Source organism: Callithrix jacchus, chromosome 14, assembly GCF_049354715.1.
Source record: "Callithrix jacchus isolate 240 chromosome 14, calJac240_pri, whole genome shotgun sequence".
NCBI lineage: Eukaryota > Metazoa > Chordata > Mammalia > Primates > Cebidae > Callithrix > Callithrix jacchus.
In genome coordinates, this window is record NC_133515.1 from 76,164,686 (window position 1) to 76,182,791 (window position 18,106).

Consider the following 18,106-nt stretch of genomic DNA (forward strand, 5'->3'; position numbering starts at 1 on the left):
ATGCCTATCATTCCAGCACTTTGGGAGGCTAAGGTGGAAGGATCCTTTGAGGCCAGGAGTTCAAGATCAGCTTGGGCAACAAACTGAGACCCCCATCTCTTGGGGAAAAAAAAAAAAAAAAAGATTCAGTGAAACTTTGAAAACACAATAATATTTTACCCTCAGTGTGCCAGAATACTAATACATGTGTTAGTCTTTTTTCCTAATTTTTTACACTTTGATCTTAGCCAAAAAGCCAAGAAGTGACTTTCTTCTATTTTTTCTGTTAGAGTATTTTGTTCTCTTCTCTCTTTCAGCAAACAGTTTGCCAATATTTAAATCCTTCTACTTACTTTTTTTTTTGGAGGTAGAATCTTTACTCTGTGGCCCAGGCTGGAGTACAGTGGTGTAATCATAGCTCACTGCAGTCTCAAACACTTGACTCAAGCAGTCCTCCTACTTCAGCTTCCTGAGTGGCTGAACTGCAGACACACACCACCATGCCTAATTTTTTTAGTGGTTTTGTAGAGATAGGAGTTTCATCATGTTGCCCAGGCAGGTCTCAAACTCCTGACCTCAAGCAGTCCTCCTGCCTTACCGCCCAAAGTGATGGGATTACAGTCATGAGTCACCATGCCTGGCCTCCTCTACTTACTATAACTTTGGCAAGTAGCTTAGTCTCTCTGTACTTTAATTTTAATGAATTAATACTTGCTGATTCTGCTGAGAGCATAAAATAATTAATGAATTGATACTTGCAAAGTGCTTAGAACTGTGCCTGGCACATAGTGCATTCTCTTAAAAATGTTAGCCATTACTGGCCAGGTACAGTGGCTCATGCTTGTAATCCCAGTACTTTGGTTGGCCAGGACAGGTGGATCACCTCAGGTCAGGAGTTCAAGACCAGCCTGGCCAAGATGGTGAAACCCCATCTCTACTAAAAATAGAAAAATTAGCTGGGCGTGATGCTACATGCCTGTAATATCAGCTACTCTGGTGGCTGACGCAGGAGAATCACTTGAATCCAGAAGGGAGAGGTTGCAGTGAGCTGAGATTGTGCCGTTGCACTCCAGCCTGGGTAGCAGAGTGAAACTCTGTCTCAAAAAAAAAAAGTTGGCTATTATTATATCATCATTCTACATACATAGAGTTTGCAGTATAGCCTGAGTGTTAAGATATCTGTTTAAATAATTTTAAGTACTAGATAGAAAATGGTAATGTCCATTGTATATAAACAGATCTCTCTTCTTTGAAAGCCCTTGAGGATTCCCCAAGATTTTCTTTGCACTGTTTCTTCACACTGTTAACTCTCCCTTAGACTTGTGATTTCAGCTGTCATCCCTGTGCCAAGAACTCCCAGATCAGTGTCTTCATTCCTGACCTCTGAGCTCTAGATTGAAACACACCTAATATCTGGCACCTTAAATACAAGTCAGAATTTTTCTCCTTCTCTGTTCCTTCTTGAATAAGCCCCCTCCTAATTCCATATTCATTTAATGTTACTGTATTCTCAAGCTAAAAACCCAAAAACAGTGGTTCTCAAATTTTAGTATGCAATAAGAATACTTAAGGAGCTTATTAGAATTATTATTTTCTGGGCCCTATCCCACTACCAATGCAAATGAGTTTCTGAGGAAATCATCTTTCAACTGGTTTACCTGTCTTTTCTTTTTCAAACTCACTGCTTTCAGGATTTTATATATAAATATATACGTGTGTGTGTGTGTGTGTGTATTTTTTTTTTCTTTTTTTGAGACAGTCTCACTTTGTTACCCAGGCTGAGGGTAGTGGTGCAATCATAGCTCACTGCAGCCTCGGTCTCCAGGGCTCAAGTGTTCCTGCCACCTCAGAATACCAAGTAGCTGAGACTACAGGTATGTGCCACCATGCCTGGCCAATTTTTGTATTTTTAGTAGAGACAGGGTCTCGCTATGTCACCCAAGCTTAGAATTATCTTTAAACATAGAATTGGTGATATTCCTCCTCTTCTTAAAAACTTTCACTGGTTCCCTATCACTTACACTTTGTGGACACTGAAGGCTCATGTCATCTGACCCCAGCCAATATTTAACTTCCTTTCCTACTTTATTTTCCTACCTACATAAACCTTAGCACTGTCAGACTACTTGTTATTTCCCAAATATGCCATACTATTCCTATCTGTATTCCTTTTTCCCACTTCCTTCTCTAGTCTTTCTTTAACATCCAGCTTGAATGCTGACTCCATGAAATTTCCTATTTTCTGCTATTAAAAATTAATCACTTCTTTATTAGAAGTCACAGAGTACTTTTCTTGTGCGTCTAATGACATTTATTTCTGTCTTGCAGAATGGTGAGTTGTTTTGTTCTGTTCTCACTGGTTTGTAAGCTCCTTGAAAGTGTATTTATTTTTCTATACTATACCACCACCATCACCATAGTCCCTTGTACAAAATAGACATTCAGTAAATGTTCAATGGACAGAAAACTGGTGAATGTGAAGAGTGTATGGCATTTAGTGGAGAGAAGAGGTTAGAGGAAGTCAGGATAATAGAATCATAGGTTTTTAAATCTGTTTGTTTGTTTGTTTGGAGACAGAGTTTCACTCTTGTTGCCCAGGCTGGAATGCAATAGTGTGATCTTGGCTCATCATAACCTCCAACTCCCAGGTTCAAGCAATTCTCCTGCTTCAGCCTCCTGAGTAGCTGGGATTACAGGCATGCACCACCACACCCAGCTAATTTTGTATTTTTACTAGAAACGGGGTTTCTGCATGTTTGTCAAACTGGTCTCAAACTCCTGACCTCAGGTGATCCACCCGCCTCGGCCTCCCAAAGTGCTGGGATTACAGGAGTCAGCCACTGCACCCAGCCTCTAAATCTTTTTTTTAACAAGCTACAATACACTTTATGCAAATGAAATCTTATAGGAAATCATAAAACAGGAATAATCAGGCTGAAAGAATAGCCTCCAATTACTTACTTTGCTCCCATTCCCTTACCTTACCTTGGGGCTTTGAGCAACATTTAGGGTCCAGGAAAAAAAAAATTGAGCCACTTATCTATGCCAATTTCCCGAAAGATGAGAAATTAAAGCCCTTTGAAACTGATTTGCTAGAAGTCTCATGGCAGGTTGGTTTAGTGGCAGACCTAGGACTCAAATCCAGACCTTGTGGTTTTAAATCTAGTCATTTTTCTGCTTTGCCATGATGTCTAATAGTATTGTCACTAACAAATATTAAACTGACGAGTTATAAGAGTTTTGAAATGTTTTAAGGACAGTCTCAGGTTGATGTTCAGCCAATAGCTAGAAACTGGGGTCCGAATTTGATTGTAACAAAGGGGGGTCAGCTGCCTGGGAATTATCATTGAAACAAGAGGATTGATAAGATTGCCATGGAAGAATTAAAAATGAAGAGGGCTGTTACTAAGGCTATAACTCAAATGTGTTTTCTGAATGTCCATACCATTATTCCTGGATAGAGCTTTTCTCCAAATTCTTAGCTGGTCTCCTAGACAGACCTAAAAGCATTGCAGTATGTTCCCAACCAGAAATAGGGTACAGCCAGCATCCTGGATTGATGGAAGGATGGCACATGAATTGGGCGGAAACAGTGACATTTTGCTGAATGAGCACATTAAACAGGTGAATTCTTTCGCTCCCCACGAGCAGAACCACATATACACAACCACATTCCTTTGTCTTTCTCAGGTATGTATTGCAGGATGGGAGCCCATATATGCGGTCCATGAAACAGATTTCAAAGGAAAAGCTTAAAGCAAGACGGAACAGAACTGCATTTGAAGAAGTGGAAGAAGACCTGAGGCTCTCCCTTCACCTCCAGGATCAGGATTCTATCAAAGATGCAGTGCCAGATCAACAGTTAGATTTTAAGCAGCTCCTGGCCCGCTATAAAGGTAACATGCCTCCTGGGGGAATATTATAATTATGCCAAAGATTTCTAATACTCTTTCCTACCATGATTTGGAAGAAGAAAAATATGACACTTGTTTCATAGTTACATTGCCTTTAATTCATCAGAGCAACCTTAAACTTAGAAAAACTGTTCAGAGACTGGGCGTGGTGGCTCACGCCCAGTCTCTGTGGTTATCCTAGCACTTTGGGAGGCTGAGGTGGGCAGATCACCTGAGGTCAGGAGTTCAAGAGCAGCCTGACCAACATGGAGAAACCCCGTCTCTACTTTAAAAAAAAAGAAAGAAAAATGGTTCAGATACTTAGAATACAGTTGTTACTATATTTGCCCAATGGGGTTTTTTCTAATTATAGAAGAAATATGTGTTCATTAAAGAAAAATTATGAGGTAGTAAAATATAAGTTATATTCTTGTGTATTTTGTAGCTTTTTATTTTGATGTAATTTCAAATTTACGGCAAAGTTTGCAAGACTAAACAATGAACTCTCATATATCTTACCCCAGTTCACCAGTTGTCAAATGTTTTGCTTCATTTTTTGCTTTAACATTTGCTCTGGGTGCATGTACTTTTTTTTTTCTGAATCTCCTGAGAGTAGGTTGCAGATATGATACCCTTTTACCCTTAATACTTTAGTATGTCTTTCCTAAAAACAAGGGCATTCTCTTATATACCAATAGTACAGTGATCAAAATGAAGACATTTAACATTGATACAATTATTTAATTTACATTCCATACTCAGATTTGAATAATTATCTCAGTAAATTTTTTTTGCTATTTTTTCCTGATTCAGGATCCTATCATGGATCATATATTACATTCAGTCATGTGTTCTTGGTCTCCTTTGATCTAGAACAGCTCGTCATCCTTTGTCTTTTAGTGACTTTGACATTTTTAAAGATTATTTTGTACAATGTCCATCCATTTGGGTTGGATGTTCCCCCATAATTAAATTTAGGTTATACATTTTTGGCTGGAGCACCACAAAAATGGTCTTGATTTCTTTTTTTTTTTTTTTTTTGAGGCAGAGTTTCGCTCTTGTTACCCAGGCTGGAGTGCAATGGCGCGATCTCGGCTCACCGCAACCTCCGCCTCCTGGGTTTAGGCAATTCTCCTGCCTCAGCCTCCCAAGGAGCTGGGATTACAGGCGTGCACCACCATGCCCAGCTAATTTTTTGTACTTTTAGTAGAGACGGGGTTTCACCATGTTGATGAGGATGGTCTCGATCTCTTGACCTCGTGATCCACCCACCTCGGCCTCCCAAAGTGCTGGGATTACAGGCATGAGCCACCGCGCCCGGCCCAACAATCTTGATTTCTTGATGCATCATATCAAAAGGCACCTGGGCCCATGGTGTTGGCTTGTCCCATTATTGGCAATGTTAACCTCCTCACTTGGAAAAGATGATGTTTGCTAGGTTTCTCCCCTGGGTAATTACTATTTCTTTTGTAGTTAGTAAGTCACTTATGAAGTGATATTTGCGATTATTTGAAAATCCTTTAATATCCCACTAGTTTTAGCATTATTCTTGGGCTTTTAAAATAACATCTTTTGAGGCCTATCCTGTGCTGAGCTCTTTATGTTTGTTGTTAGGTACTTCCTCCTGCCAGACTCTAGCCAGCTGCTCTTTGTTTCTATGTGGTCTTCTATCCATATGAGCTAAACTAAACTCATAGAAACCCAGGATTACTATCTTTGCTTTATTCCTTGAAGCCTAGACTAGAAGCAGGTCTTAGCTGCCCTTCTTTCTCCTTTTTCCCTAGACTGTCACCCCTGTTCCTCCTAGTTCTTCCCAAAAAAGGGGTGTTTATCTTTCGTAAGAGCTTCCAACCCCTGTTACTGCTTCTGCAGGATAAGAGGCAAGTGAATTTTCCTTTTTCTATATCTACCAAAGATAGTTCCCATTCCTGGATGGGGAATGGTCATCACCAAGGAATTAAGACATTAGCCATTGTTCTGTTGTTTAGGAAGATAAGCATAGTTCCCAAATATTTTATTTCATCTTCCTCATATTCTGAGATGTAAAGCTAAGAGAATGGACTGTATTTTATAGACCTGGGTTCAACTCCCAAGGCTCTCATAAAACCAGCTAATGATCTTGAGCAAGTTCTTTATCCTCCTCTCTGTGCCTCAGTTTCCTTATCTATAAAGTGGAGTCATTTAGAGGAATATAATATAAGCCCACAAGGATAGTGCCCAGCTACTAAGTACAGATCTGTGATTCTAATTAAAATATGTCTGACTCAAAAATTTGTGTTCTATTTATACATCATACCAACTGATAATTCCCATTTCCTCATTCTATTAAACTATGGAACAAGAAAATTCCTTTCCAGCTGGGCACAGTGGCTCACGCCTATAATCCCAACATTTTGGGAGGCTGAGGCAGGAGGATCACATGAGCCCAGGAGTTCAAGGCCAGCGTGGGCAAATATCAAGACCTTGTCTCTACTACAAATGTTTTTTAAAATTATCCAGGTGTGGTGGTTGGCACCTGTAGTCCCAGCTACTTAAGAGGCTGAGGCTGGAGGATTGCTTGAGCAAAGGGTTCAAGGTTGCAGTGAGCTATGATTGCACCAGTGCACTCCAACCCCAACAGAGTGAGACCTTGTCTCAAAAAAAAAAAAAAAAGAAATAAAATCCCTTTTGTTTCTCTTTGAAAATTTTGGAGTTTTCTTTTAAATTTATCACTGACTCTAATCCATGACTTTCTAATTTTAAGCACAAAGGTTACTAAAGTTCAGAAAGTGCCTTTGGGACCTCCTTTCTAAGGAAGGAGAATGGAGGAGTTGAGGTCAGGAAACGTGACTCTGCCACCAGCTTCTGTATGATACTGGGCTGATTGCTTAGCTTTTCTGAGCTTCTGGTTCCCTGTTTTGTTATGTTTCTTTTTTTAAAATAGTCCTTACAAAAATTAGCCAGTCATGGTGGCTCACGCCTTTAGTCCCAACTACTTGGGAGGTTGAGGCAGTGAGAATCATTTTGAAACCAGGAGGCAGAGGCTGCAGTGAGCAGAGATTGCACCACTGCCCTCTAGCCTGGGCAACAGAACAAGACTCCATCTCAAAAAAAAAAAAGGTCTTGAACTAGTTGATCTCAGTGTTCTCTTTCACCTTTCAGAAAATTAAATAATGTTTCCTACCTCAATTTTAAGGCATTTTCTAGTTTTTCTTTGAAGGATTGCTTGAGCCCAGGAGTTTAAGACCAGCCTGGGCAATATGGAGCTGCCTTGTCTCTAAAAAAAATTTTTTTAATTAGCTGGTGTGGTGGTGTGTACCTGTAGTCCCTGATACTTGGGAGGCAGAGGTGAAAGATTGTTTGAACCCCAAGGGCCAAGGCTGTAGTGAGCCATGATCATGCCACTGCACTCCAGCCCAAGCAAAAGAGTGAGACCCTGTTTTAAATAATAATAATAATTTACAGAAACAAACCTATGTTCAATTTTCTTTTCTTTTTTTGATTAGTTGATCCTTTCTCTTTTTGAAACGTCGGTTTTTTGGAATCTTGGCAAAGAAAAGTGATTTCCTGCTCCATCTTCCTCACTGAACCACACCCTTGTTATGGAGCCTGTTTCTTCCTTTTTTTTTTTTTTTTTTTTTTGAGACAGAATTTTGCTCTTCTTGCCCAGGCTGGAGTACAGTGGCTCGATTTCAGCTCACTGCAATCGTGGGCCGTGGGCCATGCACCCGGACCCTTTTTTCCATTTTTGACCAACATGGCATTCATTCCACCAAAACAATATTGTTTCACAACGGCTTCTTTTTTTTTTTGAGACAGAGACTCACTCTGTTGTCCAGTAGGAGTTCAGTGGCACAATCTCGGCTCACTGCAACCTCTGCCTCCTGGGTTCAAGCGATTTTCCTGCCTCAGCCTCCCAAGTAGCTGGGATTACAGGCGGCCGCCACCATGTCTGGCTCATTTTGTGTGTGTGTGTATTTTTAGTAGAGATGGGGTTTGACCATATTGTCAGGCTGATTTTGAACTTCTGACCTCAGGTGATCCACCCACCTTGGCCTCCCAAAGTGCTGGGATTACAGGCATGAGTCACCACACCTGGTGTTTTTGTCCCTCTTCAAACTTCTCAGCACCATGTAAGAAGTTTCCCTTCCTTGGTACCAGCTATAGTTATTTTGTTCCATTTAGACTGTAGTTAGGGTGATAGGTTATTAGGCAGGCCTGAGAAGAAAGGGTAGCAGTCTTTGAAGAGTCAGTCACCCCAACAATATACTATTTGTTTTTAAAAGAGCTGAGGTAACTGAGTATGGTGGCTCATGCCTATAATCCCAACACTTTGAGAGGCCGAGGCAGGTGGAACACAAGGTCAGGAGTTCGAGACCAGCCTGGCCAACATGGTGAAACCCCGTCTCTACTAAAAATAGAAAAATTAGCTGGACATGGTGGTGTGCACCTGTCATCCCAGTACTCAGGAGGCTGAGGCAGGAAAACCCCCTTAAACCTGGCAGGCAGAGGTGGCATTGAGCCAAGATCACACCACTGCACTCCAGCTGGGGCTATAGAGGAAGACTCTGTCTAAAAAATAAATAAATAAATTTTTTAAATAAATAAAAGAGCTGAGGTTTGTAGCACATCCTAAACAACTATATTGTTTACCAGGCCACAGACAGATTAGAAGATTATGACAGAGGAGCTTGTGAGGGTCTATGAATAGACTCCATGGGTGTTGGTGAAGCCATTACAATCACGTTTATTTTTCAGGGAAGATCCATCACTTACCATTTTATCAAAGGAACCCAAAGTTTAAGTGAGTCACTGTTATAAAAATGCTAGTGAAAGCTGTGGTCTCTGTCCATTGTTGCCATAGGTTAGTGTTACCTGGGCTTCCAGCATGTCTCATTCACGAGTCAACTGAATCTAGAAGGAGTTTCTAAAATGTATTTGACTTTGAATTTGTTTCCAGAACTTAAGCTTTCAATAAATATTTGAAGGGTAAAAGAGGGGAAGGAAAGAGGAGAGGGAAAAACTGGCCCATCTGGGTCTTTCCAACAGGGGCAGGCGCCTGCTCTTTGGGTCATTGTTGAAGCAAAAATTACTTCTGATGAGGCTGGATTTTCTGGGAAACTAAAAGAAAAAAGTGGCCTGGGTATAGTGGCTATAAACCCACCACTTTGGGAGGCCGAGGCAGGAGGATTGCCTTAGTCTGGGAGTTCAAGACCAGCCCGGGCAACACAGCAAGACCCCATGTCTACAAAAAATAAAATTAACCAGGCATGGTGGTGCATTCCTGCAGTCCCAGCTACTAAAGAGGCTGAGATGGGAGGATCACTTGAGCCTGGGAGGTCGAGGCTGCAGTGAACTATGATCACACCACTGCATTTCAGCCTGGGCAACAGAGCAAGAACCTGTCTCTAAATAAATAAATAAAAGAAAAAAGTTCATTTCAGTACATTAAATGTTAATATCTGTACTATTAAACCAACACTCATCTAATTCACAGGCATATTGTCTTCAACAAGGTATAAATATCCTTCTCATTTTTACCTTTTTTTCAGGGGTTAGCAAGTCAGTCATCAAAACAATGTCCATCATGGATTTTGAAAAGGTGAATCTTGAATTAATAGAGGCTTTATTAGAATGGATTGTGGACGGAAAGCACTCCTACCCTCCAGGTAACTGCTTCTTTATTCAAGCCTGGATGATCCACAAATGAAACACTCAGTCCTTGGCTAATTGGGAGTCTACCCATGAGTGTTTGAATTACATGCAAACTCTTTGCACACAATCTACAAGGCAGTGGGGATAAGAGCACAGGCTTTGCAGTCTGATAAACTTCCCAGCTCTGCTATCCAGGAATCTTGGAACCTTGAATAAAGTCCTTATCTTTTTTATGTTTCAATTTCCTTGTTGTAAAATGAAGACCATAATAAATCCTGTTACTTAAAACTATTTTGGATTAAAAGAAACCATGTGTAAGGCACTTAGCACAGTACCTGACATATAGTTAAGGCCCAGTAGATACTGCCCCTAATACTGATGGTATTATCATTATAATAATATAGTCCAGATGTGGTAGCTCACACTTGTAATCCCAGCACTTTGAGAGGCTGAGGCAGGTGAATCATTTGAGCCCAGGATCAAGATCAAGATCAGCCTGGGAGACATAGTAAAACCCCATCACTACAAAAAATGCAAAAATTAGTCAGTGTGGTGCCACACGCCTGTAGTCTCAGCTACTTGAGGGGGTGGGAATGGGAGGATTGCTTGAACCTGAGGCTGCCATGAGCTGTGATGGCACCACTGCACTCCAGCTTAGGCAACAGAGCAAGGCCTTGTCTCAAAAAAACACACATCACGTTTGGTTTGGTTTGGTTTTGGGGTTTTTGTTTGTTTGTTTGTTTTGAGACAGGCTCTCACTCTGTTGCCCAAGCTGGAGTGCGGTGACATGATGTCAGCTCACTGCAACCTCTGCCTCCTGGGTTCAAGCAGTCCTCTGGCCTAAGCTTCCTGAGTAGCTGGGACTACAGGTGTGTGGCGCCTCCATGTCTGGCTAATTTTTGTATTTTTAGTATTTTTAGAGACAGGGTTTCGCCATGTTGGCCAGTCTGGTCTTGAACTTCTGACCTCAGGTGATCCACCCGCCTCAGCCTCCCAAAGTGCTGGGATTACAGGCGTGAGCCACCGCACCTGGTGTACATTACTGTATTCTTACAATAAAGTAAGCTAAAGAAAATAAAATGTTATTTAAAAAGTCACAAGGAAGAGAAAATATATTTACTGTTTATTAAGTGGAAGCAGATTATCATAAAGGTCTTCATCTCTGTCGCCTTCGCATTGAGTAGGCTGAAGAGGAGGAAGAGGAGGGGTTCCTCTTGCTGTCTCAGAGGTGGCAGAAGTGGAAGAATTGGAAGGCGAGGCAGAAGAGGCAGGCACACTCATTGCAACATTAAGGAAACATTGTAATTTCTGTCTGACTTTGCTCTTTCATTTCTCTAAAAATGTTTCTGTATAGTACCAAGTCTTCCACGGTTTGCTTTGGTTTCAGTGCCCCATCATAGAATGGTCCATGTCATAATAGAAGTTAAAAGCAATCTTGAACCATTCTGCCAGATTGTCTAATGTCAATTTGTTTTCTGGCGCTGCTGCTTCTTTTACATCTTCTTCATCATCCGGCACTATTTTGGAAGCACTGATCTCCATCAAGTCTTCTGTTAATTCCTCTGGTGTGATGTTTGCTAGTTCTTGAATTTCTCCAGGATCCAAGATCTTGAAATCCTTCACCACTGCCACCATCTCCCCACCTTTATTTCATATCCATTGTCTCTTTTATGATTTTCTCAATTGCCTTATAAATCCTGTGAAGTCATACACATCTGGACACACAGCTTTGTCCAGCAGGAGTTTATTGTTTTAGGCTTGATAGCTTTCATACTTTTTCTGTAACAACCATGGCATCTTCAATGGAAGAATCCTTCCAGACATTCATGATGTTCTCTCTTTCAGAGTTCTCTTTCGTAGGATTGACATCCTTTCCATAGAGTACACTGTATAATGAGCCTTAAAGATCCTTATGAACCCCTAATACAGAGGCTAAATTAGAGATGTGTTTTGGGGCAAGTAGGTAGATCTCCAGTGTCTTTGATGTTGAACTCATGGCATTCTGGGTGGCCAGGGGCACTGTCCAGTATGAAAAGAACTTTGGCAAGGAACTTCCTGATGCCAGGGACAAAGCACTGATGGAACCAGTCCAGGAAAGAGGTTCCCACCGGCCAGCCTTTCTTGTACAACCAGAAGACTGGCAGCTGGTGTTTCTTCTTTCTCTTCAAGGCTAGGGGTTAGCTTTATAGACAGGGTTCATGAACCCTGCATTTGCACAAAAGAATAGAGTAAGCCTGTCCCTTCCTGCCTTAAATCCTGGTACTCACTCCTCTTCCTTACTTACTAGTAAATGTCCTTTATGGCATTTTTTTTTTTTGCCAGAAGAGGGCACTTTCATCTGCATTTGAAACCTTTTCAGACAGATGTCTTTTCTCCTCAATGATTTTCTTTTTTTTTTGAGATGGAGTTTCGCTGTTGTTACTCAGACTGGAGTGCAGTGGCGCAATCTTGGCTCACCACAACCTCTGCCTCCTGGGTTCAAGCCATTCTCCTGCCTCAGCCTCCCGAGTAGCTGGGACTACGGTGCGCACCACCATGCCCAGCTAATTTTCGTATTTTTAGTAGAGATGGGGTTTCACCTTGTTGACCAGGAGAGTCTCAATCTCTTGACCTCGTGATCCACCCGCCTTGGCCTCCCAAAGTTCTGGGATTATAGGCGTGAGCCACCGTGCCCGGCCTCTCCTAATGATTTTCTTAATGGCATCTGGGAACTCATGGTCTGCTGCCTCTGGTTCAGCAGAAGCTGCTGCTTCTGTTATCTTGGTATTTTAAAAGCTAAACTTCCTCCTAAATTATCAAACTATCCTTTGCTGGCATTACATTTTCCAGCTTTAGATCCTTCCCTTCCATTTGCTTTAAGTTGTCATATAATACTTTGCTTTTTCTTGAATCGTATTAGACTCTATAGATATGCTTTATAGCAATCTTGCACCCACATAAAAATTGCATTTTCAATAAGATAAAAAGGTATTTCTCAAAAAGCACAAGATTATCACACCTGCTGGCATATAGTACACTGTACTCTAAGCTGCAGTGACAGCTTCACAAATTTCTTTTTCTTCTTTCACAATGGCCCTTACTCTGGATTCATTTATCTGGAAATGGCAGGCAATCACAGTTACAGACCTCCGCGGTATATATTGAGCAATTCAACTTTGCTTGTCATGACTTCTCTCTGCTTCTTGGGAGTACTTACAGCATCACTAGTGGCACTTCATATAGGTCCCATGTTATTCAACGTTTACTGTATTCCACTAAACACAATGGAAAATACACAAGAACCATAAGAGATCACTTTTTACTGTAATATACAATTTACTGACAAACAAGTGACTCACTTAGAGATGATTAGTGTCAGTACATTTTAAGTGGATTCTCACAACACTTGAGCTCACTGCAGTAGCAACAGGAAGTGGCTGCAAAATCATTTTTAATAAAGTTATTACAGTCATGTACTGTACTATAGTTCATTGTGTGTAGTTTGAGTTAACATTTTTATATTTGTTCACATTCCTCTAGATGCAAATGGCGCCAGGTATGGTGTCTATAAGCGTGTGTGTGTGGGTGTGTGAGTTTTGATAAATTTAACTTTTTATCATATGTTTATATTTTATGATATAAAGTAGACTAGTATTTATATATATCTTATACATTTATGACATACCTCTTTCTTAATTTTTTTCATATTTCTAGGCTATGCAGTTCATCTGCTAGTTGTTTTTTGTTTTTTTTTTTTTTCAGATTGTCCCAAATCTCCAAAAATTTTCCAATGTATTTATTGGAAAAATATTGCCTGAGTAGACTCATGCAGTGCAAACCTATGTTGCTCAAGTGAACACTTAAATGCTATTACTACTACTGTACTATAACACAGCAGTCACCACTTTTCCCTACTCACTGTCTTCCCATCCTGATAGCCTTCTTAACCTCACTTGCAGTCCCTTGCCCCTAGAATGAATACTCCAAATCTTCTCTTACTAAATCTTTTATTTTCTTCAGGTTTCTCCTCAATTTACCTCTACAGACCACCCTATCTGTTGTTCTGCCCCACTCCCCTTACTCTATTATAATATCTAAAAATAATTTTTATTTTCACTTAGCACTTAGCACTGTCTGAAGTTAGAGTTTTGCTTACTGACTGCCTCCCTCAATAGGATGTAAGTTCCTTAAGAATAGAGATTTCTGGCCAGGTACGGTGGCTCACGCCTGTAATCCCAGCACTTTGGGAGGCCGAGCTGGGCAGATCACAAGGTCAAGAGATCGAGACCTCCTGGCCAACATGGTGAAACCCCATCTCTACTAAAAATACAAAAATTAGCCAGGCATGGTGATGGACACCTGTAATCCCAGCTACTTGGGAGGCTGAGGCAGGAGAATCGCTGGAACCCAGGAGGTAGAAGTTGCAGTGAGCCAAGATTGCACCACTTCATTCCAACCTGGGTAACAGAGCAAGCAGAGAAAAAAAAAAAATTTTTTTTAATATATATATATGTATAAAAATTTATGTGGTCATAAAGAACTTAAGAGAAATGGGAATAGTTGCTCTATTCTGCTTACACTTTAATCATTATGTGGTTTTCTTTCTTTCTCTCTTTCTTTTTTTTTGAGACAGAGTCTCTGTCGCCCAGGCAATGGAGTGCAGTGGCACAATCTCAGCTCTGCAACCTCTGCCTCCCAGGTTCAAGTAATTCTCCTGCCTCGGCCTCCCAAGTAGCTGGGACTACAGGCATGCACCACCACACACCGAGCTAATTATTGTATTTTTAGTAGAGATGGGTTTTCACAATTATTTTTCAACATAAGAGTGTGTTTTACCATTCTTTAATTGTGTGGCTTTTTTTCCTTTGTATTTTTCTTTTTGCTAATCTTCCCTTTTAATAAAATTTTTAAAGCTAGAGTGCAGTGGCACAATCATGGATAACTGCAGTCTCAACTTTCCAGGCTCAAGGGATCCTCCAGCCTCCCTCAGCCTCTCAAGTAGCTAGGACCACAGGCATGTGCCACCATGCCCTACTAATTTTTTAATTTTTTGAAGAGATAGTGTCTCCCTGTGTTGCCCAGGCTGCTCTCAAACTCCTGGGCTCAAGCAGTCTTCCTACTTCAGCCTCCCAAAGTGCTGGGATTACTGGGGTGAACCACCACACCTGACCTCAATAACATTTTGTGGCATTTTAGCAGAGAGGATCATGGGTATGTAATGGAAAGAACATGGATCTGATGCCAGACACCTACCTCAGCTTTGTGTCCAAGCTCCATGCTTATTAACTCTGTGATCTAAGTCTGAAGTTACTGAGTCACTAGCAGGGATACTAGTAGGCTTTTTTTTTTGAGATGGAGTCTCACTCTATCACCCAGGCTGGAGTATAATGGCGTGATCTTGGCTCACTGCAACCTCTGCCTCCTGCATTCAAGCGATCTCCTGCCTCAGCTTCCTGAGTAGCTGGGATTACAGGTGTGTGCCACCACACTTGGCTAATTTTTTTGTATTTTTGGTAGACAGTTTCACTATGTTGGCCAGGCTGGTCTCGAGCTCCTGACTTGGTGATCTGTCCACCTTGGCCTCCGAAAGTGCTGGGATTGCAGTCGTGAGCCACTCTGCCCGGCCTTCTTTTTCTTTTTTATTGAGATAGAGTCTCACTCTGGCCCAGGGTGGAGTGCAGTGGCATCATCTCAGCTTACTGCAACCTCCACTTCCTGGAATCAAGTGATTCTCATGCCTCAGCCTCCCAAGTAGCTAGGATTACAGGCATACACCACCATGCCAGGTTAATTTTTGTATTTTTAGTAGATACAGGGTTTCACCATTTTGGCCAGGCTAGTCTCAAACTCTTGACCTCAGGTGATCCACCCACCTCAGCTCCCAAAGTGCTGGGATTACAGGTGTGAGCCACTGTGCCTGGCCACTAATAACCTTCTTAATGGATGGCTATGAGGATTAAGTGAGACAATATATGTGAACATTGTTCGTTACTATGAAATACTAAAAACAAGGATGAAAGATCTCTTTCAGCCTTCTTCAGAGTTCTAGTTTTGTAGTAATAATTCAGGTTTCTCATTTATTTAGTGGGAAGGATAACTATGACTAAATAATAGGTCATGAGTTCTCTCTGGCAGATGCTTGTTTTATACCCCATTGCACTTCACATGAGCTGACATAGGCACCCAATAAATATTTGTGGGATTAAAGGAAGGACTAGTGAAAACAGTACGATTTTTCTCCCTGAATCAAGCACAAAAGAAGGTAACTATTGCTGAGTGACTGCTCTTGACAGAGAAATATACTATAATTAGTTTGCATTCTTATTTTTTAACGTAAAATTTAAAAGCCCATAAACTTAATATGATATTGTTAATTAATGTGCTGTCTCTAAAATATATCTGAATTTAGATTACCAGATTGGCCAGCCAATTGTAGTTTCTTTTTTTCATTTCTAGCAAAATGTTTATGGATTTGATTTATTAATAGAGGGAAGAAACTTCCTGTCTTATAAGGTTAGGAGAATAACTCTTCCTATGGAAATAGAATGTCAAGGTTGGGTGTGATGGTGCATGCCTGTAGTCCCAACTACTCAGGAGGCTAAAGCAGAAAGATTGCTTGGGCTCAAGAGTTCAAGACCAGTCTGGGCAGTATAGTGAGACCTCATCTCTAAGAAAAGAAAGAAATAGAAAGTAGCCGGTGTACTGAAAAAGTATATTTAAAGAACTTTGCTAGGCCGGGCACAGTGACTCATGCCTGTAATCCCAGCACTTTGGGAGGCTGCGGGTGAATCCCTTGAGTCCAGGAGTTTGAGACCAGCCTGGGCAATGTGGTGAAACCCCATCTCTACTAAAAATATAAACAATTAGCTGGGCATAATGGCATGTTCCTGTAGTCCCAGCTACTCAGAAGGCTAAGGTAGAAAAATAGCCTGTGCCTGTGGAGGTTGAGGCTGCAGTGAGCCTGATCGTGCAACTGTCCTCCAACCTGGGTGACAGAGCAAGACCCAAAACATTAAAATTAAAATTAAAAAAAGAGTTTAGCTAATAATTCTTGGCATTACACTGATAGACATTATGCTTTTCCACACCTCAGTTTTTCTGTTTGTAGAAGGATAATAATACTTCATTTTGTCCTTATAATTCAGAGAATATATAAAACATGTCATTTTTTAAATTTGTTTAAATCCTTGGGGACTTTATAAAGAAAATAAAACTGATAATGAAAAATTCTCTTATTTATTTTATTTTATTTTTTTGAGATAGGGTCTTACTCTTTTTCCCAGGCTGGAGTGCAGTGGCGCAATCTTGGCTCACTGCAACCTCTGCCTCCCTGGCTCAAGCAGTCCTCCTACTTCAGCCTCCTGAGTAGCTGAAACCACAGGCAAAATTCTCAGATTATTGCATATTTTGGTTTAAGGCAACTTTATAATCTATATTATAGTTTTTTATTTACTTCATTTATCATATTGATTCCTTTTTTTAGATTTTTTATTTTTCCTTATCTGTGCTGATGCTTACCCACATATTGATTCTTTTTCTATACCCAGGTGCTATACTTGTATTTTTACCAGGACTTGCAGAAATCAAAATGCTTTATGAACAGCTACAGTCTAATTCTCTTTTCAACAACAGACGTAGTAATCGGTAAGCTAATCACTTTCTACGTGTTTAATCGTCTATTGCAGTTACCTCTAAAGATCTCACCACCCTCTTTAGACCCTTGAAGAGTACCACTCTTGAGGCATACTCAAGAGTGTATCAGTTATTCTCCCTTTATTAAAGAAAAATATTGGCCGGGCGCGGTGGCTCAAGCCTGTAATCCCAGCACTTTGGGAGGTGGAGGCGGGCGGATCACGAGGTCAAGAGATCGAGACCATCCTGGCCATGGTAAAACCCCGTCTCTACTAAAAATACAAAAATTAGCCGGGTGTGTGGCACGCGCCTATGGTCCCAGCTACTCGGGATACTGAGGCGGAAGAATCGCTTGAACCCAGGCGGAGATTGCCGTGGGCCGAGATTGTGCCACTGCACTCCAGCCTGGCAACAGAGTAAGACTCCGTCTCAAAAAAAAAAAAAGAAAAATATTTCTTTTCACTTAGCATAATGACTCAGCAAATTTGCATGTAATTTTAGATGTCCGAGCCCCAGAGAATCGGGGAAGGTGGGGGAAAGGCAGCATTAGTAACAACGAAGAAGTCCTACCATTTTGAAAGAAAATCATCTTCAACAGTTCCTGTTCCAGGAGCAAGACAATATGAAGACACTGGGTGTGTCTTCATATTCAAGGGGAAAACTGTTTCACTAACGAACACTCCCTAAAAATGTAAAAATGAAATTTCTGAAGTTATGTCATTATACCTGATATCACCTCTCATATATATATTTATTTTATTTTATTTTATTTTATTTTTTGAGATGGACGCTGGCTCTGTGGTCTGGGCTGCAGTTCAGTGGTATGAATTCGGCTCACTGCAACCTCTGCCTCCTGGGCTCAAGTGATTCTCCTACAGGTGCCTGCCACCGTGCTCAGCTAATTTTTGTATTTTAAGTAGAGAGGAGGTTTTGCCATGTTAGCCAGGCTGCTCTTAAACTCCTGACCTCAGGTGATCTGCCCACCTTGA

At 41.0% G+C, this 18,106-nt stretch overlaps 1 protein-coding gene across 7 annotated transcripts in view; it reads left to right on the plus strand.

Moving 5' to 3' along the window:
- Positions 1 to 18,106, plus strand: part of DHX57 (DExH-box helicase 57) — a 74,242-nt gene that overhangs the window by 25,119 nt on the left and 31,017 nt on the right. For all 7 annotated transcript variants that reach the window (XM_078349445.1, XM_054245023.2, XM_078349447.1 and 4 more), the window contains 3 exons: positions 3,670 to 3,875; positions 9,404 to 9,520; positions 17,033 to 17,129. In XM_078349445.1, the coding sequence (XP_078205571.1) occupies positions 3,670 to 3,875; positions 9,404 to 9,520; positions 17,033 to 17,129 (420 nt within the window). The remainder of the gene's footprint in view (positions 1 to 3,669; positions 3,876 to 9,403; positions 9,521 to 17,032; positions 17,130 to 18,106) is intronic.